The 25,790-nt window shown below is 24.8% G+C and overlaps 1 protein-coding gene across 1 annotated transcript in view; it reads right to left on the reverse strand.

Annotated features, from left to right (window-relative positions):
* LOC111630540 overlaps positions 1-11,027 on the reverse strand; it is a 111,895-nt gene extending 100,868 nt beyond the window's left edge. The window contains exons 1-2 of the mRNA XM_023374685.1: positions 10,929-11,027; positions 7,100-7,423 (exon numbers count right to left, since the gene is read on the reverse strand). Coding sequence (XP_023230453.1) covers positions 7,100-7,196 — 97 coding nt within the window. The 5' untranslated portion in view covers positions 7,197-7,423; positions 10,929-11,027. The remainder of the gene's footprint in view (positions 1-7,099; positions 7,424-10,928) is intronic.
* Positions 11,028-25,790: the final 14,763 nt, after the last annotated feature.

Below are 25,790 nucleotides of genomic sequence, written 5' to 3' on the forward strand. Positions count from 1 at the left end.
ACGAGTTTTCTGACCTATAAAAACTATGAGAATTATTTCCTTGACTCTATTTAATATGGGCATATTCTTTCGATCAAAGAACTACAAGTACTTAAGTATGATTTCGACGTGACAAGTTGAATACAAAAGGAAGATTTATTAACGAAGTTAGTGACTCGATTTCTCTTTAATCTTATCCAACAAATAAGTTCTCGTCAAGAATAAAAATGCTACAAAAATAATCTTTCAAAAGTTAACTTTTGCTTCGTCATGAATTCATAAAAATTTAATCATAATCAATTCTAATGATGTTTATATATTAAAAATTGTTTCTGTCTAAATTAATAATTGATTCAAAATTCTATTCACATAAGGAATTATTTTATCTTCAACGTTAATTTAATCTATTCTTAATGTAGTTTTGTACGTTTTCAGGAATATTAATGAGAAGAAAAAGAATTTTTACGACTAAGAAAGTCTCGGTTGTCGAATTATTGATAACACGAATAAAAATATTATTATACATATTTATTAAAAGTTAACAGTTATACACTAAAGTTATGAATGAAAGGCCAAACGGTAATTAAGTTCCACACTAATTAACTAATTCTTCGCTTCAATTAGTAGCAGACAGAATATTATATCAAATTATCAATTGGTTAAATTCTATTGTTTTAAAGTAGGTTATGAATATTTGTATAAAACATGACAAAATCGATAGAATTGTTTGAATACAGATCGAGCATTGTTCAAAAATAGCTTTTATTCTCTAACTATAGAATCCTTTTTACTGTAGAAAAATAAAGCTTCCAGGCGATAAAATTGATTAATTTTTCTTCTTTACTTTTACAAAATATATAATGAATATGATTTTAAAAAGAAACAAAATATATTAACATATTATTTAAATTAATAATTATAATTTAAATAAACTTTTATATAAATTGACGTTTAAAGAAAACTTTGAAAGAATTTATTATATACTTTTGAATATTTTAACATTATCGACTTTCTACTTATTAAAATTGTTTTACGTATACAAGATTTTTATGTTTTTAGCTGTTATCGATTTAGTAAAGAACTTTATATTCAGACTGTTGATGAAAAATAAAATTTATGATAGGACCTAAACATGTACTCGGATATTTTTAGTTTGGAAACAAGAGAAAATGTTCTGGTTGCATTTATTTATTTGATGCAATAATCTTAAAAACGAACTGAAATAATAAATAAATCGAATAAAAATTCCATTCAAAAATGGATTTGAAAATTATATTTAATAAAATGGAAAAATACGATTGAGTTGATTTAATACTTCTCCATGTTAGAAGCGATTGATAATGTTAAAAAATCAACATTTGTTTATATATATCTGCGTGTGTGTATATATATACATAGATATATTTTATTATTTTTTTTTAGTGATCGAATAATGTATTGTAATAAAATTATTCGTATTATACATACAAGAGCTGAACTTTTGTCTTGATGTATTCAATTTTATTTGCAAACTTCTCAACACTAAAGTTATTTTCTTGACATTGTTCTTTCAATAAATTTATGTTTTTGTATTGTGTATATTTTCACTTATTGCAGTACAGTACATCCAACTGAAAAGTTGTATATTAGATTGCATTTGTTTTTAAAGTAATAAACAAGTTAACATTCAGGAATAAAAGAAAAGATAAAAAGTATATTTATTTGATTTATATACAGATTCTAGTTCCTGTTTATATTTGTTTTAAACTGCATTTAACTGTTGTAAAATTCAGGAAGTTATTCACTGGGGATTGAAAGCCAATGGTTCGAAAGAGGGCGACATTTCATTGACATGATGATGTAAAGGACATTTTTTAAAATATTTTTTTCACTAGAGAAATGCCAAAAAGTTATTATTATTCGTGAATAATAACAAATTACTGCAGTTGCTAAAAATAATCTTTTACAACGTCTAGTAATAAATTAATTGATTTTTTTTCTATTTTTTAAGTGCTGTAATGTTACACTCATATTAAAAAGATTAATTTCTTATATTCAAAATGAATCACGACAACAGTTAAATTGCTGATCTGTTGTATTCCTTTTTTTACTGGCAACCAAAGAGACGTAACAATACAATTGGCAACGAACGTTTCTTCAAAATAAAAGGAAAGAAAGTAGTTTTCTGCTAAGAGTTTTCTTTCTCAATTTGATAGATTGTTCCCACTGGGTCAAATAGAATAAAACTAGCTACCGTCTTGTCCAATCAAACATCATTTTTCAAAACTAAAGATTGTAAATTGAGAAAATTTATAAATGCTGAATTGCAAAATTACTTAAAATTCAATCGGTTTAAGACACGTGATAAGGTATCAAACTACACTTATATAAAGGGGAAATACTTAGTAATTATACGAGTTATTGTATTTATTGCCAGTCTCATCGCTAACAATAACAATTGACGTACCATTATGGGTTTAATTTCTGTTTATTACCAATGCGATTAATGTAATTACTATGAGAATACTAATCATAAACAGGGCTTCATATATAATTTATGTTAAAGCGTATAATATTAGTATATTAACAAGATTCAGTTATAAATTTTAAATGTAGCTATACATATATACAAATTGATGCTTTTATGTGATTCTAATAAGTCAAAGTGATATATTATGGAATGGGAATTTAATGGTCTAATTTTGAATCATGGTATTTTTTAAACTGTAATAATTTCTGTATTGAGTACATTGTAGCATTTCTCTAGAGTAAACTAAACAATACAATAGGCAAAGATGTACCACACACTTCATTTATTGATGGATAACACACAAGGGTGTGCTTTTTCTTTCTTGAAGAAATCTGTTGAGAAAACAAGCCGATAGATGACAGAGATCTCGAGAGGATTGTGGCCACATAGAGAACTTCGTACTTGCAGACGGGAGTTCTTTGCCATCTCAAACTTAGTCGAACTATAGTATTAGTGTTCATCAAGGCATTGTCCGTCTCTGATGCGGGGTTGAGACAAGAGAAACTTAATTGGAGACGATAAGGTTCAAGTGTCCGTCTCGATAACGACTTCCTTCGTTCACCCTCTCCCAGTGTGCGGTGTCTAGTAATTAAGTTGTGTAGTGGGCTTGGTTGAAAAACTTGATTGCCAGGTCATTAGATAGGTGTCATTTAGAGCTGAGTAGCTCTTTAATTCTAAAATTCGACCGAACGCATAATTTTAAGTTTTACTAACAAAGATCCTGCGGGAGATCACAAATTATGCGCTACCTCGTAGCGATTTAATCTTTGTACCATCTTGCTCGCTTAATTATTCTTTTTTACTCACTTTATTAAACATTTTAAATTGCAATTTAGAATATTAAAATACAAAAAAACTTATCATTTGTCACGGCAAAGTGAATTTAATAGATTATACCAAAATAAACATACTTCTAATCAACATTACACGGTTCCTATTAAACAAACTTAATACTTTTTTAAACAAATGCTTCCTTTAACAATTTCTTTAACATTATTATCAATGTAAAATTTCAAAGTTTACTTAGATTGAAAGCTGCTACATCAATACGCGGTATTCAAACACCCACTAATTCGTTGCGTTTATAGTAAACAAAACACGACTCCTATAGAATCCTCATTTGATTACCAAGTACAATTAACACCATTTCGAATAAACATATTCAACAGGCTGTGCACACACATACCGGAATAGCTGTAGATATTATAGTGCACGTAATGACTTAAGGTAAATGATATAGTATACAATCATCCAGAACTTCATTAGGGAACACATCAAGATAATTTCAGCTCACCAAAGTAATCTCATGGGTCTCACGGTTTGTACAATATGACGCGTGCAATCATTATTTGAAATGTCATATTGTGGAAGTATTCATGACAACCTGTTTGTCAAAGTCCCACTTGTCAGTATTCATTCTTATCAAACGTTTATTCTCACGAGGTACTAAAGTTAGACAGCACGTGAGAAAAATATGCAATGAGATTAATTATTAGTCTCTTACGTGATAATTCGGTAATAATGAGAATATTCTTTTTGAATTAATTGAAAAACATTAATACCATAAATTTTCTATAAAATGGAGACTAATAATCATTAAAGCATTGCTAATGCATTATCCTAAATTAGCTTTCTTATATTATCAAATATAATTCTAAGTTAGTTGATAAATACGTTACCATCTTAATTAATAAAAGATACATTAGATAAATTATAAATTATATAAATTAATAAACTATAATATCATTTTTGATTCTTCGAAAATATGATTTATTTTAATGGTTATTAACTGAATAAATTTATACAACTGAAACGCATAACTTTTCTCGTAATTTAAAATGAAATAAATGAATTTTTCCCCCTAGAATTAATGACATTTATTATATTTTGAAATTAATTTGAGTTGGCAAATTAAAATTCTCATAACATAAGAAACTAATCATATGTAATTATAGCAAAGTCGAAAAATCAATGTTAGAAATGAAATTTCTAATACAATATTATTCATAAAAATTTCTTTTTATTCAGTTTCAATTTACCCAAAAAATAGAATTTTTTACTCCAAATGAAAAAAAAATCATATACAAATTCTTCGAAAGATTTGACGATGATTAAAATGATATTTTTCCATTTAACATTTTAAAAATGTTGTATTAAAAAGTTTAAATTGCAATATTGTATCAATTTGTTGTATTCTTTGAACTGATAAATAGGAATTTTTCTTATAAGAAAATTATCAAAAATATATCAAACACTCATATTATAAGTTAAATTATTTTTATCCTGATATTTGATTTAAATGAACCATAACATTCCTATTTAATTAATAAAAGATACACCAAAAAATTATATTTTGTCGAATTGAAAATTGTGTCTTGCGTTAAAAATCATTTAAAATTATATAATAGTCTCTATATATTAATTGAGAAAATTGTAATATATATATATTTTAAATATTTCATAATTTATCTATGGATCAATTTTAATTAAAATTTAAATGTGTATATTTTTTTAACTATAGTTCCCAAATAACATATGCTATTTATATAATATTTATGTTTTAAATTTAAAGAAAAATAAATCTAATAAAATTTTAAATTCTACAATTTTATAAAAATACAATTTAAAATATTTTAACTTATTTCTGTTCTATTTATGACATTATATTGATTGTAATTACGAGAACTAATATCAAAATATATTCGTAACACGTTAAAACTTCGAAAACATAAATTTAAATTTAATTGTTGTTTAAAAAATTATTATATCTGTAGCTAAGTAAAGCAAGATTTTTATCTAAAATTGCAACCTTATATATAGGGCCTATCATATATTTGAACGACATCATTGCTAATATTGAACTTCCTGACTGAAGATTACAAATTAGTAGTCATTGAATACATCCTGTTTGAGTGAGTAAAATACGGGATTTTTTTGATATAAGCCTATATAAAGTTTTGAAAAACGCTGTTTTTTAAAAAAAATTTATTATAATGTATATTATTTGTATATATATTATATAAATCTACACACACATATATATAAATTCATTAAAACCTAAACACGAAGAGGCAGTAATCGTAAAACTTAATATCGAGTTATATACAAGTGAAGGATTAATTGATTATACAATCTTTCGCTTCACACCATTAAATAATTACAGTAATTTACAACGTTTCGCTATTTTTAAAAAATGATTTCTTGCTTGTACATTTATATTATAGAAATAAAAAATTTTCTTTATAAATATTTTCAATATCCATAAAAATCTACGCTTTGTTACAAATATGAATTTAAGTTCTTCGAATTCTTTTCTTCGAGAACCAATCATTGTTACTGACAACCCACAGTAATGGTTCCAGGTATCTAAAGCATATTTTTTTCCTTCTTGTGATTTTTGCTCGAAATAGGATATAAAAAACTAACCGTGTGAAATCATCAGCTGATTTCTCATACTAGACATCTCTTACTGAGAACGTCGGTTCCAATTTCTAGAAAACAGGTCGCCAGGTACTTGTTGAAAAACAAAATTTTCTCCATTAAACAATATCTAATAGCCCATTATTCTTTAAAAATCTTTGTAAATTCCTATATTTATATTTTAAAAAATTTTAATTATATAATTTATCATTATATTGTATTTAAGGAAATGGAACCCAATTAAAATTGTTAATGAGTAAGAAATCACAAGTTTTAAAGTAGAAATGAGAATGCTGAAATGTTGCTTGAGGTGTTACTGTTAAAGGAGAGATAATCTTCTAAATAATTTCTAATCTCTAATCTAATCCTCTAACTAAATAAGCATTTCATCAAATATTAAAAGCTGCTTTAAATGAGTGGGTACAAGCTAAGAACTTTACAACTAATCCACACGGATTTAGAAATAATAGCAAACATAAAGCGACATAGAGCACCTTTAATCAGATATTGACCGCTCCAGTTCGTGCTTGAGTAGCTTTTTGCCTTTGCTAATTTCGAAATTGAAGTTGGAAGCGTGAGCCAAAGCGTGCGGAGGAGGGACCCTAAGCGTTACAACGAAATTTCAATTACAGAGGTCGACGATTATCTAAACGGAATTTTATTGGAAGTGTGATCGTGAAGCGAATGTAAAGTTCCTTGCAGTTTAATCTTTTCGCTTTGCAGTACCTTCGATTCTAAGGTCTGTTCGCTACAACGCTTCTCTATCTGTGGTAGAAAAGCTTTTACCTTTAAAGATAGAAAGAATTTCTCTTAAATATTTCTTCTAATTTAATATCTCACTATAGTAGCATTTATAACTACTCGAACTGAGTATATCAATTTTTCATTTTCACACAATTTTAATGATAAATCATTCTATTTTTGAAATAAATAAATACAAGATCGTGTAGAAAATGTATAAAAACTTAATGTTTTCTTATTACCAATCGTAAGAATAAAAGGAAAATCGGTATCATTTAATTACGGCGAGTAAAAAATTTGTATTTTTAAAGATGTAACGTGCGATCCCGCTAAGATTCTTATTTGGAAACAACTTAAAGAAAACGACCAAGGCATTGATCAAAAAAAGGGTAGTTGTAAAAGAAATCGAAATTAAATTACAAGCTGTGTATTTGGAAAAAAGATACTTACTTGTAACGATGACCACAAGGAAAACAATGGCACAGTTAAGCAAATAACGACCAGTAATCTTGGTCTGAATCGTAGTGACTTGCCGTTCCAAAAACATGATGCTGGAATCACCAATACTTCATCTTTCTTTATCTTGCAACTTTTCCGTAAACACCTTATCCTCAGAATAACCTTCCTTCCGTTCTTCTAGTTCCTAACTCTTCTAGTGACGACAGTGTTCTGACACAAGACTACCACTTGCTCGGCTGGTGTGGGGCGCTTCACTCCACGTCGACTGTACCATTCGATGCACGGGTTGGAAGGCAACGCAGATGCTTTACTTTACTATTGATGGAAATGTCGAATATAATAACTTTTTATTTTTTGACGATAAGATGATTATAGTAACCAAGAAAAAATTGTGCGTAACTTATTATTCGTTTATTTCTTTTCAGATTTTTATCTTTTATTTCCAAAAGAAAAATATCTTTAAGAGATTAACAGAATGCTTCAATAACTGAGAGAAATGGGATAAAATTATCTAACTAGTGAGATAGAAAATTCGAAGAACTGTTGAGGCAAATGTACCCTGAAGAATAAGATGTAATCATTCTATATACTTGCATTTTGTTTAAAAATTCTGATTAATTCTATCATTTTAAATACGATTTTTTGAAGAGATTTATTTTCTTGTCATTCACGATGCAATTTTATAAAACGAAACTTCACTTTTTATTAAACTGAATTTATATTTTATTTCTATAACTAAAACTATTTAAATCTCGTAATAAAATAAAATATTTTCAATATTTTTATATAAAATAATAATATTATACAATATTACATTTTTAGTAAAAATAATTACACTTTTCAATTGTACAGTTATCATCTTTTTTTAAATTAAATTAAATAACTTTTAAGTGAAAAAGACGGCCTTTAATAAGTTAAAAAAATTGTCCACATTTAGTTTCTTTTACTGGAAGAGAATTTTGATACGGTAAAATTTTATTGAACTTTTGAAATGAAATTTAAAGACAACATTTTGTGTTTCGTTCGGTTGTCTCCGGAGGCAACAGTTGGGAAATAGAAATAGTTGAAAAAACTTTCAAAAATCACAATATCTTAACAACTGAGAAACATTCCTTATTTTGGAAATGCGAACAACTTCAAATATATATATATCTATATATCTGAGGTAACATCAAAAACGCTTGAAGAACTTTACCATAATTTATGATATACACAAACTGAGCAGAAAAATATTTTTAAGTTTTAAAAAATGTTTTTGACAGATAGATGGGCTGAATAACTATATTTTATGTCTGATTTAAAATTCTAGTATAAGATCATTCGCTCCTTTTTTGAATGAATATACTCTCAAAGGATATTCTAAAATTCAAAGCTAAAAAAAAGAGCAGTAAAAAACAAGCACACTCACACAAGCGAGCATACGTATATATATATATATAAAAGAAATTTTTTATAAGTTTTCCATTGATTTATTTTATAAACAACCTCATTAGAAACAAAACAAAGGAAAACAAGATTTTAAAATTAGTTTTATAAATATTGACAGTTGACAAGTTGAACGTTATATCTTTAGTACAAACATCCCACTTCTCATTAGATTTCTTTTTATTACTGGTTATCGGTTTCTTTCTGTTTAGATGTCAAGCTTCTAACATTGTCTAGCTTCGTAAACAAAATAGTAAAGAAGTGTTAAGAAATAAATGCCATCTGTAAAAGATAAGAAAAAAAATAAGTTCTGGAGTAATGATGATGTGCAGAGAATAGAAAAATGAGAGGGGAGAGAAAAAAAAAAAAAAGCAAAATTTCTTCATGGATTTCACTGCTCGATGTCGGAATTCTTTTCTTGGAGTTCTCAAAATGAATTTCTGGTACTAAAAGTCTCGTCGAATATAAAAGTTTCAGAAACAGCGATTAATCAATAAAGAATTTTCTAGAAAGCCTTAACAGGTTTAGCCATAAGGTGATAATTTATATATTCGTTTTAAATATTTTACGAAATATCCTAACGTTAATTTAACATAATTGAATTATTTTAATTTAATTTTTAACTTTTATGATGCATTTATAATTTTGCTAGATAGTATAAGTTATTTATTTTAAATTTCTAAATATAATTTATTTCTAAGTTGGTAAAAGAAAATAGTTTGTAGAAAAGTGTGATTCTTTGGTTTTCGAGATTCGATTGTTACTGTTCTAGGAATTACAGAATATTCAATTACCTTAACAGTATCACAATCCTGAAGAAATCCATAAATTGAACATTTGGAATCATTTTTCTAAACATTACAAAACAAAGCCATTACCGAAATTTCAGTTGAGTACGTGGATGGAAAACTTTGTAAGCAAGTCAAGTTCTTTATTGTATTCAAGCTTAGAGCTTCCGAAGCATGTTTTATGGTCTCTACCAAACGAGATACATAACCTTAGACAGTATAGTTCACATCAAATGATCTGGTATAGCAGAAATTTTTCCAGCTACAAGTTTTACAACTCACATAAGAATTTGAGGCGTGTGACTGACAATAATCTCCTTCTCTGTCTCACATAATGAGCAAATGTCCTCTTTTCCATTGACAAAGGCTCCTTTCTAGTTAATCTGCCAAACAATTCTATTGACCAAACGACCATCTAGAATTTTTTTCCTGTTTTCTTTTCTCGCCGGAGAAAAAAGTACGTTTTACGACACCAGTGCAGTAGTAACGACTCTCTTGACGATCAGCAGAATTAAGATTTATACGTTGCTGGTCATTATGACCAAAATCTGAGATAAAATTAAATCAGTTTTGTATACGCCACTATCAGAAAATATTGGCTTTCAAAACTGACATACATCAGCAGATACACAATCCACGCTTGACTAAGTGTATTGTCATTACGGCACCCATCCCGGACTGCGTTGCAGGAATCATTACTAGGTGGAGTTGTCTCATGATTACTACCAGGACATTTTTCTCTTCTCAGCGGGATGCCTAGCATCTGCTGGGTGACTTAGGACTCACGCTGTTTTTCTATTGGATCACTACAACGATAATGAATCGTACTTTATGTGAATGTAGCACTACAGATGATAGAAACGAATTGAAAGAAAAATGAAATCATCGAAAAGAACCGCAGATGCAATACCCTTATTAACATACTTCATTAATATAACTGAATATGTTTTATTGTATATAACATACAACATTACGTGTGAAGAATAATGGAGAAAAAATAGCATAAAATAATAATAATAGTAACAAGTAACTGTCAATATTTTTAACACGCAACACAGAATTATTCAATTTTAATGAGATTACCTTTATTATTTAAAATAAATTAATAAAGAATTTAACAAAGCCTATTTATATAATTTTTAATAAAAGCTACTTATCGCTGAACGTTACTTAAACTCAAATCGTCTTGCATTAAACGAGAAAGTCTGTGATTGTTCTTGTTGCTATTAAATTGTAAATAAATCTGAGCGTTTAAATCTTTTACATATACACGTTTAAATATACATTATGAAGTTTTCGTAATTAGAAATTTTATGGAAAATAATTAAAAATATAAATTACGAGCGTGGTATTTAAAGTATCGAATAAAGTCATAGAAAGTTTAATCGTAAAGCTATCACGAAAATGATCATGTAAGATTCACTTAAGAATTAAAATAATTAAAAATCCATTCTAATATCCTTTCGTTATTAAAAGTGAAAATAAATTCTGCATATTTAATTGTAATTCATTTAAACATAAATTTAAATCATTAATTTCCCATTTTTCTAATGCTAAATGCAGTAGGGATAACATACATTTAATTTTTACTTAAAATTACTATTTACTTAAGTTCAGCTGGGTGTTGAATGCGTTGGAAGGCGCAATCAATACGCAATGCATGTAGTTGGACAACGTTTCCATTCTGTACCATGCACAGTAATTGTCCTCTGATCCGACCATTTACTAGCGCGACATGAATAACAACAAACTACGTGATTGTATTTTTGTGACGATAGTAACAAATGGGATTTATCGATATCCTATTGATTACACCTGTAACAATATCCGTCGTTACAATATTGTTGTATGTTAACAATCTTAACATTGTTAATAATTTTAACGAGAAGTTTTCGACATCATTTTCACATATTCTGCATTACTTTCATCTTCTTTTAAATTTTATAAAGGTTATCTTGATTTAGATAAATATACTTTCTCCGTAAAAGTAATTTATTTCTAATATCACAAATTAAGATAAAATCCATAATATATATTGTAGGTATACTTTATATACTGAGAATTGGGAGAAATGTAAAACGCATAAAATTATTTAGATTTTATAAACCGCCAAGAGAGTGTTTGGTTGCAAAAAGAAAAAAAAGAAGAAAAAGTTACTGGTGCATTCCATCCATTTACAGAAAGCCACCCTTAACTTTAGAGGTACCAAACTACATTGTATTTTGTTGAAGTGCTTCCGGACTCTTTGTACAAAAACATTAAATTCTAGTAGCACTGGAAGAGAATCTAAAATCCAACTTTACCAGTGGTATACTATAGTGTAGTTTTCTGTCCTATCACAGAAGTCACTGTGTTCAACGTACGTGGGAACAATAAAGAACAGAACAGTTTACCCAAGCTAACGCTAAGACAAACACCCTCTGGCGGGACACACTACAACCACACGGCCAAAGAAAAGAAATATCTTGAGACTTGGCTCGACTCACGAGGATTGGTTCAATCTCTATCTGGCTAACCCCTCTTTCCCCCAATCAGCGACATGAGGCAACGGACAATAAAATGGTATAGAAGGTACACCGTCTAGGCATTACTGGTGTTAGATTCTGTGCAGTGGACAGTAAAGAGAAAATATCTCAAGATATGGACTAAAGAAATGCTACCATTCTTATAAAGTCCGGATTTTCTTTAATACTCTAAATTTAATTTGAGAAATATTTTATTTTTTAAACATTTTTATTTAATGTATTTCCTAATAACTAAAACGATCGAAAAGATAAAAGAAATTATGTTTAAACAATACGTTTATTGATTAAAAACTATATTAAAATTACATAAATGAAATATTTATTAAAAAATGAATAGAAAAGTGTTGAATCTCATGAAATTAATATTTTATTACTATATGTAATTGTTATGTTGAATGATTAATAAGAAAATGATTGATACTTTCATAGCTGAAAAAACCTTCATTGGTATGTTGGTCGCAATAATTAAAGATGAAAAATTACTTTTATTAATTCCAATACTAAACATTTTAATAGATCTGAAGCTGTGACACAAAATATTAATATTTAAAACATTGAAAATTCTGTCAAAAGATGTATCGGATAATGAAAAAATACGATAAAAGCGAAATCAAAAATAAATATTTAATATTACTGGTGAAATATTTAAAAATAATAAATTGAAATAAACTTAAACATTATATGCAATTTTTTTTAATTTTTATTTTTATATTAAACATGTAAATAATTCGTTTCTTCTCGTATAAAATGCATTAACTCCATATCTATAGTAAACTTACAACTTCTAATGACTTCAGATATAATTATGAACTTAGACCCATTATTTATTTACTATTAAGTTTTTTTATTTTGGCTTCTTATCTTTGTTTGCCCATTACGTTTCTCTAGCTTTATTTTCTGTCAATAACTTAACTCGACGATTTATCACAAGCAACAACATAGAATTTCTTTCATTTTTTATAGAGTGTTATTAAATATATCATGTTAATCAAATATATTTTCAAAGTAAACATTTACAGTTACAGTACATCACAATTCACATATATATTATTTTAGACAACTTTTAAGTAATGTATATTCAAAGAAGTGCAGCATATGTATAAAAGTAAACATTTTCTTCAAATTTTATCAAGTAAAATGTTCTCTGCTTTTAAATTNTTTATGACATTATATTGATTGTAATTACGAGAACTAATATCAAAATATATTCGTAACACGTTAAAACTTCGAAAACATAAATTTAAATTTAATTGTTGTTTAAAAAATTATTATATCTGTAGCTAAGTAAAGCAAGATTTTTATCTAAAATTGCAACCTTATATATAGGGCCTATCATATATTTGAACGACATCATTGCTAATATTGAACTTCCTGACTGAAGATTACAAATTAGTAGTCATTGAATACATCCTGTTTGAGTGAGTAAAATACGGGATTTTTTTGATATAAGCCTATATAAAGTTTTGAAAAACGCTGTTTTTTAAAAAAAATTTATTATAATGTATATTATTTGTATATATATTATATAAATCTACACACACATATATATAAATTCATTAAAACCTAAACACGAAGAGGCAGTAATNTATATAGATATATATCTACCTGCAATGTAGGTTTTTCTGTACTGAGTACGTCATTAGACCTAGTCTTAGACTCCAGCTAGACATCCAATCTGAACGAAGTTGTTCGCTCCGATGACATTGAATTTGGACAGCTCTAACTATGTCCATAATCCACAGCCAATTGTACAGCAGAGTGGAAGATATATCTCAGATTTCTACTCGAAATACATTGATCCAAACGAAAAAAACTGGCAACAAAATTTTTCTTGATATAACTGATGACAAATCAGCTATAAATTTTCGTAAGTTTTATCTTCTAAACAGTTTAAAGTGATTATTATTTTTAAGTAAATACATTAAAAAAGTGTTTTAAATCATTTAATTACTTTAAAAATTAAGTAACGTCCCTCCTACGAGATAATTATAGATTGAATAATTATCTTAATAACAAATCAATTTATAATTTAATTATATCTCGTAATCTTTATTACTTTTTTCCCCTGATTTTAGAGATTTTTCAGTTAATTAGTTCTTATTTACTTCCCTTAAAGAATTTATTAAAGATCGTTTTAAACTGAAAATGTCTACTATAAGTGTCTGTCAACTTTTATTATTATATAATGCTTCATATAATTAATGCTTAAGTGAAAATAAATTAAAGTTAAATTTAATTTTAAATGTTATTCTTAATTTAATATTTTTGTTTATCAATTCCTGTTATAGATTTTTATCAAATTTCTATTTTAAAAAACCATTACATAGTTAAATTTAACACGAACATTATATTATAAAACATATACATAAAATAATTTAATAAATAATCTTGATTTTAATAAATTAAACTTTAAATCAAAATTAATTTCTTCACAAATAATCTTTAATTTTAAATCTATTTTTTTTAAATATAAAATTAAAATTTCAAAAATAATATCCTTAATAATTATACACATAAAATTAAATACAGTTTAATAATCTTAATAATTTTTTTATTATAAAATATCTCAACAAACAATTTATATATTTTAAGTCAAGATTCTCAATTATAATAAGTGATAAGAATAGAATTTTTTGACAAAAATTAATTTTTGAAAGTATTTTAATTGAATAACAAAATGCGATTTTTAAATATTAAACTTACTTTTTTAATCAATCAATTTTTTATCTGTAAATAAACTGCTTGAAGAAATCCAATGTTTTAATGCTTTTAGGAAATAAATAAATGTTTTAAGATGAAAAATATAAAATAAACTTCTTGCAAACAGCATTAAAAAAAATTAGTTTTTATTTTAAAAAATTTTTAGTTTGATAAAATTTCTTATAATATCTAAAAAGAAAAAGAAAGAAGTAATTTCGCTTTTTAAATATGATATATTTTTATTATTTTTAATGAATTTTTTTCTCCTAAATAATAATTTTATGTTCATTGACTGTCAAAAGAAAAATCTACTAATAATTTTATTTGAAGTGAATAAAGAAAAACAATTTTTGGATTATTTTTGGATTATAATGTAGAAAATTTTAATTAAATTTCTTATATAAATATATTTCATTGGTTAAAAAAGAATTTCCGCTATCTTTTTTATTATTATATTATTTTTAAGAATTGGAAATAAAGAATATTGAAATAAAAATGTTGCAATGTTTTAAAAACCTCACTTTTTTTTCCTTTATTTCTTTTTGCTTTTATATTTACTTAATTGCATCTTTCTTTCGTTTGTTGCGAAGCTATTTTTCATTAAATTTACAAAATTTGTTCTAATTATAAGAATTCGTCTTCGGATAGCGGAAGTTAGAAAAAGAGTTTTTATCTTAAGAAGATAGGAATACAATATCACTTAGTAGTCTCATTACAAGAATCTAGTATAAAATGGAAGCAGGAAAATGCAATGTCGACTAATTTAATAGTCTTCATCCAAGTGAGATGAGAACCTGATTTCTAGACAACGTGACATCAGAAGTAAAAGTGACTACTTCTTTCCCTTGTTACAGCCCTCATTTTTTCTTCATTACAATCAAATCAAATTTTTCTAATTTTCCTTTCTTTCATAAAGAAAATTTCATTGACAAAGATCCTATTGGAGAAATTAAAAAAAAAATATTAACGCGTTATGAAATTTAAAACTAACCATATTCCACCAACAAACTTGAATAAATACAGGAAAGTAATAAAATAATTTTATTTGATTAATTAGATTTTCCGTTCTTCCTCTTAAAATATTCAGGTAGACACGAGTTGGTAATTCTTTAAATGTTTTTTTTTTTAATTTTATTTTGTTACAACTTTAAATCTTTTTATGATTATCTGGAATGATGAGAAACATAAATTAAATTATAATTATATGAGAAATAAAATATTTGAAATATAAACTCGTTCTTTTCATAAATAATACCTAAATTAATGGAAAAAAATTACATTGTTTTCTAAATTTTGAACTTTAGTTTCTTACTTTACTTATATTATTTCTATTTTAATACAGTTTATTCTCTTATATTCGTTATACTATTTAATTTTTTTAATTATTAACTTTAAAATATTCATTTTGACGATTTAAACTTTATTATTTTTGTTATCGATCTAAATATATTTTATTTCCAAAATAGTCTAAGAAGCAAAACAATTGATTAAAATATTCTTCCTCATTAGAAACATAGAGATATTATTTTAGAAATAAAAGAAGAATATTTATCGTATGCTTTAAGAAAAACATAACATATTAAACAATAAAATTTTCAAAAATACAACAAACATGAAAATTGTTAGTAAAGTAGAAGGCTGATAATAATAGAATAAAATAAACAATAATTGTCTATACGAAATTTTTTGCTGGTTTTGTATATTATGGAGGCGAAATAGCTTCCAATAACAGGTCAAATCCTCTGTAGAAACTATTATTCTTTAAGTGTGTAAAAACGGCTTATTATGAAGACATTTATTGTTTGTTCTATTTTATAAAATATATTTACGATAATTTTTATTTAATAAAGTTTTACATCCGCAAACGTTAGATTTATACTGATACGGATAATGATAAATTTTATATAAATTATTACAAAAGTAGCCCCTGTCTACAGTTAACTTTGACAAAGGATAAGTAATAAATTTAATACCAATAGATAAAAGATAAACCTTATTCTTATATTTTCTATATAGATTATTGCATTTTATAAAAAAAAAATAAATTATTTATTTATAAAACAATCATAAACTCTTGTAATAATTACGTATTTGACGTTTGTCTTTGTTCAATTATATATGTGTAAATTAATATATTGCGTATATTTAATTAATTGTTACGTTAAACATATGTGAATCTATGAGAAAATTAAGTATAACGTTGATAATTTACTATTCATACAAGTGAATAACGTTTAATAATTACTAAATATTGACTACCCTCACGTAACCATTAACCAGTAATTAGAATAACATGAAAATATTAAAATTTAGGAGTGCATTTTATTAATTATTCATAAATAAGCCTGGGATTTAAAACATTCATTTCTTTGAAACTTTTAAAAAGCATTTTTTATAAAGGATATATAATAAATTTAAATGAGAAATAATTTATTAAAATCAAAATATTTGAGAACTTCATGATATATTTTATTATAAAATTTATGAATTATTTTGTCATCTTTTATTTATTTATTTTTGGTGTGATTTATACATATATATATCTATTATTAAATAAATATAAAATTATATATTTAACTGGAAAAACATCATTAATTTATGTTAATTCTTTAATAAATCGTTGACGTTATATTTTTATATTTATCTATGAATAAAAAGGAAAATATTCATCATATTTTCATGAAAATGTGAATGATAAATTTACAGATTCTCCCGTTAGATATAATTTTTTTTCGTAGGTCGAAAGACGCCAAAACTTTAAAATTTATCACGTTAACAAATAAACGACATTACTCGCATTCGATTTTTACGTAGGTCGAAGTAAAATTAAATCTCATAAATCGATGAACCAAATTTGAACTTTAAACAAAAAGTAAAAGTATTTAACTTTTATGATAATATAAAAGAAAATATTTTATAAATTAAACATTTTTTTACACAAATTAATAAAGTAAATAATTCTTTTTTATATACTATATATTTAATTCATAAATCTAACTTATTCATTTATTATATTTATAGAATTTCTATATATTTTTTAAAAGCAACTTACATGACTTTACAATCGATATTTTATAATAGCATGAATTTGTTTCGATTATTGCGCTTAGTTTAGTCAAAATTCGCGTGTTGTCTTTTCCAATTTTATTTGATAAATGAGAATCTTTCCTTATTCTACAACTCGAATGGACATGCAAATGGATATCACGCACTGTTTTATAATGGTAATATTTGTTCATATTAGTTCCTATATAACTTCGAGAACTTTTTAATATATTATAGCAAATCCATATTTCATAAAATATGACATTTTCTAGAGAATATAAAATTTAAATTAATATTAAAATATAAGAATAAGATATACTTAGAAGTATATATTCTGCTAGCTATTGTGATCTGAAATATCAAAATCTCATAAATATTTAAACTTTTTGTTACGGTTTTCTATATGAAGCGCTAGTTTCTTTCTAAAAGATAGGTTTTAAAATATAAATGAAAATACATCGAATAATTTATCAATCTGCTTGTTACACAAATTTACGCTTGTTATAAATTATTTTAAAATTTAATTCGTACACATTTTTATGTTATTTTGTAGCGATAAATACGAAAAAAATGCATTTTTATGATGCGAAAAAGAATAAGATATATTTTCTGAAAATAAGAACAAAGCAAAACGAATGTTATATTAGTGTAATTGTGATAGATATAATTAGTTACATTTATCAAATAATACAAATTAAATATTCAGTAATAAAAATATTAGTTGTTCAGAAATGTATAAGATCAAATGCGATAGTAATTAAAGGATAGAATTTTAAAATAAACTATTTAAATTCCTTAAATGCTTGTCTTAGTTTACAATTAAGTTTATAATCCTATTGAAAAAAATTTTCTGTTGATGAAGACAGAAATATTAAATTATAGAATATGGTAAAACGTTTGAATAATATTGTTCTTTATTATTAATATTTTCTTTATCAGCAAAGAAAAATATATACTTACACATAAAGATAATTATAAAGTTCTTGTGCAATTTAAACTTCGATAACTTGAGATTTACATATGATAGAAATATTTTGTAAGCAGTATATAAAAACGATTAAAGATTTACTGTAGCTCATAGCTGGAATTAAATTCTGAAAAGCATATCACATAATTGATTGTTTTTACTTTCGCCATTCTAAATCGATTAAAAGATCTGAAAACAAATTTAAAATTAATTAACAGTAAAATAACAACACTAATAAGTAAAAAAAAATATAAATTAAACTTTTATGTACTGTTTACAGTGTATTTATAGCATGTACACATTCAAATTTATTAAAATTTAAAATGATACGAGGACTTTATACTCATCCTTTATATGTATATGTATTTATATGTAGGCTTATGTGTAGTACAATACATGCAGTATATAGCAATATGTGTTATTTTATATTAAATCTTATAAAATAGAAAGTTCAACCGTTGACTAGAATGACTACAAATGACATGACAAAATTTTAATTTTAGCTATTTAATTTAATATATTTATTTACAATTATATTTCAATACATAGATAGGCCTATATATGTAAGTTTGTATACATGTACGATTTAAAGAAGAAAAGATATATGTTTAAACTACACTCTTATACATATTTTATCCCAGTTTAACACATTTCGTGTAAAAATATATCTTAATATAATAATTAGTTTATGAAATAGCCAAGTGGTTGATTTGTAAGTAAGCAAACATTCAAATTATAAACTATAATAAGATATGCAGCACACGAATTAAGATTTATACTCGAATGTTTGCTTATTAAATAAAAAAACATTCCAATTTTTAAAGTTTATTTATATTTCGTAAATTAATTAAAAAATACAAATTTATTCTTTAAATTTTTAATTTAGTATGATTAACTATTAGTAAACAAGATAAGTTATCGATATTTAGTGTACGTAAATATCTGAGAATCTAGTGGACAATATACTGATATAATTGAATCCAGTCAACTTAATGAGATTTGGTGGCTAAAAACCTTCAATGACAATACAGTTACCTAAGCTTCTATCAGGGAAGAAAGGGTATTTGGCGCATTGCCAGACCCTTTCTCCACTAGGGCTATACTGTCGCTATGCTATCGATCTGTAGGTTCCCGCAACAGATGTAGATAGATGTCAGATGTAGTGGAAAAACTGGCAACTGTTAGCGATTACGATTGGCTAAGCGAAACGTGACGTCATTGCACGAAGAAAAGGGTGCAATTAATTGAACAAAAGGAAATAAAACCGAGCAGAATAAACGAATTGCTATATCCGTTTAACTTTAATGAATACTTAATTTTTATTATTTTTACTACTAAAAATAAATTATCGCCTTCATATAATTACTTTAAATATTATTTTTGTCTATTGATAATTAATTGTAGTGTTTTAAAATAAATAAACGACACTATTATTTATTTCTACTGTAAAATTTTGCAAGTCGTTCGTTTTTATTCACAAAAAAAAAATATTCAAAACTACTTTAGGAAATATTCTACAGGTATATTATTACGATATCCGAAAAGTAGCAGTTATCGTATGCATGTAAAAAGTAACGTTCTAACACTTGTATAGTCCCGTCAGAGAGATAGATATATTCTAGCCCCTTTTTATGTTTATTCAGAAGAGAGAGATATATTTCTTATTTGCAATTACTTTTGGTCGTTCAAGGGATAGTTATAGCGACAGAGCATCGATTCTAAAGTTGCGTGACAACGCTTATCCTTCTATAATTCAGCGAGATATCTCGGCGAAAGGACGGATCGAAAACGACTCCAGATGGAAGAGAAGAGAGACAGTATAGGCTCTATGTGTAGAAAAAGAAAAAAGTCATTTCCCTGACTGGGACTCCCATCCGCACGTTTTCCCCGGATCAAGATTAGGAAAGCGAGAGTCACCACACTTCCCATCACCTCTCCGATCCAGACAGTAAATCCACGCTCCTATTGGATTGAAATTGTTCTGAGATCGGAGGATAAATATATAGATATATATCTACCTGCAATGTAGGTTTTTCTGTACTGAGTACGTCATTAGACCTAGTCTTAGACTCCAGCTAGACATCCAATCTGAACGAAGTTGTTCGCTCCGATGACATTGAATTTGGACAGCTCTAACTATGTCCATAATCCACAGCCAATTGTACAGCAGAGTGGAAGATATATCTCAGATTTCTACTCGAAATACATTGATCCAAACGAAAAAAACTGGCAACAAAATTTTTCTTGATATAACTGATGACAAATCAGCTATAAATTTTCGTAAGTTTTATCTTCTAAACAGTTTAAAGTGATTATTATTTTTAAGTAAATACATTAAAAAAGTGTTTTAAATCATTTAATTACTTTAAAAATTAAGTAACGTCCCTCCTACGAGATAATTATAGATTGAATAATTATCTTAATAACAAATCAATTTATAATTTAATTATATCTCGTAATCTTTATTACTTTTTTCCCCTGATTTTAGAGATTTTTCAGTTAATTAGTTCTTATTTACTTCCCTTAAAGAATTTATTAAAGATCGTTTTAAACTGAAAATGTCTACTATAAGTGTCTGTCAACTTTTATTATTATATAATGCTTCATATAATTAATGCTTAAGTGAAAATAAATTAAAGTTAAATTTAATTTTAAATGTTATTCTTAATTTAATATTTTTGTTTATCAATTCCTGTTATAGATTTTTATCAAATTTCTATTTTAAAAAACCATTACATAGTTAAATTTAACACGAACATTATATTATAAAACATATACATAAAATAATTTAATAAATAATCTTGATTTTAATAAATTAAACTTTAAATCAAAATTAATTTCTTCACAAATAATCTTTAATTTTAAATCTATTTTTTTTAAATATAAAATTAAAATTTCAAAAATAATATCCTTAATAATTATACACATAAAATTAAATACAGTTTAATAATCTTAATAATTTTTTTATTATAAAATATCTCAACAAACAATTTATATATTTTAAGTCAAGATTCTCAATTATAATAAGTGATAAGAATAGAATTTTTTGACAAAAATTAATTTTTGAAAGTATTTTAATTGAATAACAAAATGCGATTTTTAAATATTAAACTTACTTTTTTAATCAATCAATTTTTTATCTGTAAATAAACTGCTTGAAGAAATCCAATGTTTTAATGCTTTTAGGAAATAAATAAATGTTTTAAGATGAAAAATATAAAATAAACTTCTTGCAAACAGCATTAAAAAAAATTAGTTTTTATTTTAAAAAATTTTTAGTTTGATAAAATTTCTTATAATATCTAAAAAGAAAAAGAAAGAAGTAATTTCGCTTTTTAAATATGATATATTTTTATTATTTTTAATGAATTTTTTTCTCCTAAATAATAATTTTATGTTCATTGACTGTCAAAAGAAAAATCTACTAATAATTTTATTTGAAGTGAATAAAGAAAAACAATTTTTGGATTATTTTTGGATTATAATGTAGAAAATTTTAATTAAATTTCTTATATAAATATATTTCATTGGTTAAAAAAGAATTTCCGCTATCTTTTTTATTATTATATTATTTTTAAGAATTGGAAATAAAGAATATTGAAATAAAAATGTTGCAATGTTTTAAAAACCTCACTTTTTTTTCCTTTATTTCTTTTTGCTTTTATATTTACTTAATTGCATCTTTCTTTCGTTTGTTGCGAAGCTATTTTTCATTAAATTTACAAAATTTGTTCTAATTATAAGAATTCGTCTTCGGATAGCGGAAGTTAGAAAAAGAGTTTTTATCTTAAGAAGATAGGAATACAATATCACTTAGTAGTCTCATTACAAGAATCTAGTATAAAATGGAAGCAGGAAAATGCAATGTCGACTAATTTAATAGTCTTCATCCAAGTGAGATGAGAACCTGATTTCTAGACAACGTGACATCAGAAGTAAAAGTGACTACTTCTTTCCCTTGTTACAGCCCTCATTTTTTCTTCATTACAATCAAATCAAATTTTTCTAATTTTCCTTTCTTTCATAAAGAAAATTTCATTGACAAAGATCCTATTGGAGAAATTAAAAAAAAAATATTAACGCGTTATGAAATTTAAAACTAACCATATTCCACCAACAAACTTGAATAAATACAGGAAAGTAATAAAATAATTTTATTTGATTAATTAGATTTTCCGTTCTTCCTCTTAAAATATTCAGGTAGACACGAGTTGGTAATTCTTTAAATGTTTTTTTTTTAATTTTATTTTGTTACAACTTTAAATCTTTTTATGATTATCTGGAATGATGAGAAACATAAATTAAATTATAATTATATGAGAAATAAAATATTTGAAATATAAACTCGTTCTTTTCATAAATAATACCTAAATTAATGGAAAAAAATTACATTGTTTTCTAAATTTTGAACTTTAGTTTCTTACTTTACTTATATTATTTCTATTTTAATACAGTTTATTCTCTTATATTCGTTATACTATTTAATTTTTTTAATTATTAACTTTAAAATATTCATTTTGACGATTTAAACTTTATTATTTTTGTTATCGATCTAAATATATTTTATTTCCAAAATAGTCTAAGAAGCAAAACAATTGATTAAAATATTCTTCCTCATTAGAAACATAGAGATATTATTTTAGAAATAAAAGAAGAATATTTATCGTATGCTTTAAGAAAAACATAACATATTAAACAATAAAATTTTCAAAAATACAACAAACATGAAAATTGTTAGTAAAGTAGAAGGCTGATAATAATAGAATAAAATAAACAATAATTGTCTATACGAAATTTTTTGCTGGTTTTGTATATTATGGAGGCGAAATAGCTTCCAATAACAGGTCAAATCCTCTGTAGAAACTATTATTCTTTAAGTGTGTAAAAACGGCTTATTATGAAGACATTTATTGTTTGTTCTATTTTATAAAATATATTTACGATAATTTTTATTTAATAAAGTTTTACATCCGCAAACGTTAGATTTATACTGATACGGATAATGATAAATTTTATATAAATTATTACAAAAGTAGCCCCTGTCTACAGTTAACTTTGACAAAGGATAAGTAATAAATTTAATACCAATAGATAAAAGATAAACCTTATTCTTATATTTTCTATATAGATTATTGCATTTTATAAAAAAAAAATAAATTATTTATTTATAAAACAATCATAAACTCTTGTAATAATTACGTATTTGACGTTTGTCTTTGTTCAATTATATATGTGTAAATTAATATATTGCGTATATTTAATTAATTGTTACGTTAAACATATGTGAATCTATGAGAAAATTAAGTATAACGTTGATAATTTACTATTCATACAAGTGAATAACGTTTAATAATTACTAAATATTGACTACCCTCACGTAACCATTAACCAGTAATTAGAATAACATGAAAATATTAAAATTTAGGAGTGCATTTTATTAATTATTCATAAATAAGCCTGGGATTTAAAACATTCATTTCTTTGAAACTTTTAAAAAGCATTTTTTATAAAGGATATATAATAAATTTAAATGAGAAATAATTTATTAAAATCAAAATATTTGAGAACTTCATGATATATTTTATTATAAAATTTATGAATTATTTTGTCATCTTTTATTTATTTATTTTTGGTGTGATTTATACATATATATATCTATTATTAAATAAATATAAAATTATATATTTAACTGGAAAAACATCATTAATTTATGTTAATTCTTTAATAAATCGTTGACGTTATATTTTTATATTTATCTATGAATAAAAAGGAAAATATTCATCATATTTTCATGAAAATGTGAATGATAAATTTACAGATTCTCCCGTTAGATATAATTTTTTTTCGTAGGTCGAAAGACGCCAAAACTTTAAAATTTATCACGTTAACAAATAAACGACATTACTCGCATTCGATTTTTACGTAGGTCGAAGTAAAATTAAATCTCATAAATCGATGAACCAAATTTGAACTTTAAACAAAAAGTAAAAGTATTTAACTTTTATGATAATATAAAAGAAAATATTTTATAAATTAAACATTTTTTTACACAAATTAATAAAGTAAATAATTCTTTTTTATATACTATATATTTAATTCATAAATCTAACTTATTCATTTATTATATTTATAGAATTTCTATATATTTTTTAAAAGCAACTTACATGACTTTACAATCGATATTTTATAATAGCATGAATTTGTTTCGATTATTGCGCTTAGTTTAGTCAAAATTCGCGTGTTGTCTTTTCCAATTTTATTTGATAAATGAGAATCTTTCCTTATTCTACAACTCGAATGGACATGCAAATGGATATCACGCACTGTTTTATAATGGTAATATTTGTTCATATTAGTTCCTATATAACTTCGAGAACTTTTTAATATATTATAGCAAATCCATATTTCATAAAATATGACATTTTCTAGAGAATATAAAATTTAAATTAATATTAAAATATAAGAATAAGATATACTTAGAAGTATATATTCTGCTAGCTATTGTGATCTGAAATATCAAAATCTCATAAATATTTAAACTTTTTGTTACGGTTTTCTATATGAAGCGCTAGTTTCTTTCTAAAAGATAGGTTTTAAAATATAAATGAAAATACATCGAATAATTTATCAATCTGCTTGTTACACAAATTTACGCTTGTTATAAATTATTTTAAAATTTAATTCGTACACATTTTTATGTTATTTTGTAGCGATAAATACGAAAAAAATGCATTTTTATGATGCGAAAAAGAATAAGATATATTTTCTGAAAATAAGAACAAAGCAAAACGAATGTTATATTAGTGTAATTGTGATAGATATAATTAGTTACATTTATCAAATAATACAAATTAAATATTCAGTAATAAAAATATTAGTTGTTCAGAAATGTATAAGATCAAATGCGATAGTAATTAAAGGATAGAATTTTAAAATAAACTATTTAAATTCCTTAAATGCTTGTCTTAGTTTACAATTAAGTTTATAATCCTATTGAAAAAAATTTTCTGTTGATGAAGACAGAAATATTAAATTATAGAATATGGTAAAACGTTTGAATAATATTGTTCTTTATTATTAATATTTTCTTTATCAGCAAAGAAAAATATATACTTACACATAAAGATAATTATAAAGTTCTTGTGCAATTTAAACTTCGATAACTTGAGATTTACATATGATAGAAATATTTTGTAAGCAGTATATAAAAACGATTAAAGATTTACTGTAGC

Source organism: Centruroides sculpturatus, unplaced genomic scaffold (genome assembly GCF_000671375.1).
Source record: "Centruroides sculpturatus isolate CEXI.00-Female unplaced genomic scaffold, Cexi_2.0 scaffold126, whole genome shotgun sequence".
In the NCBI taxonomy this organism is placed as follows: domain Eukaryota; kingdom Metazoa; phylum Arthropoda; class Arachnida; order Scorpiones; family Buthidae; genus Centruroides; species Centruroides sculpturatus.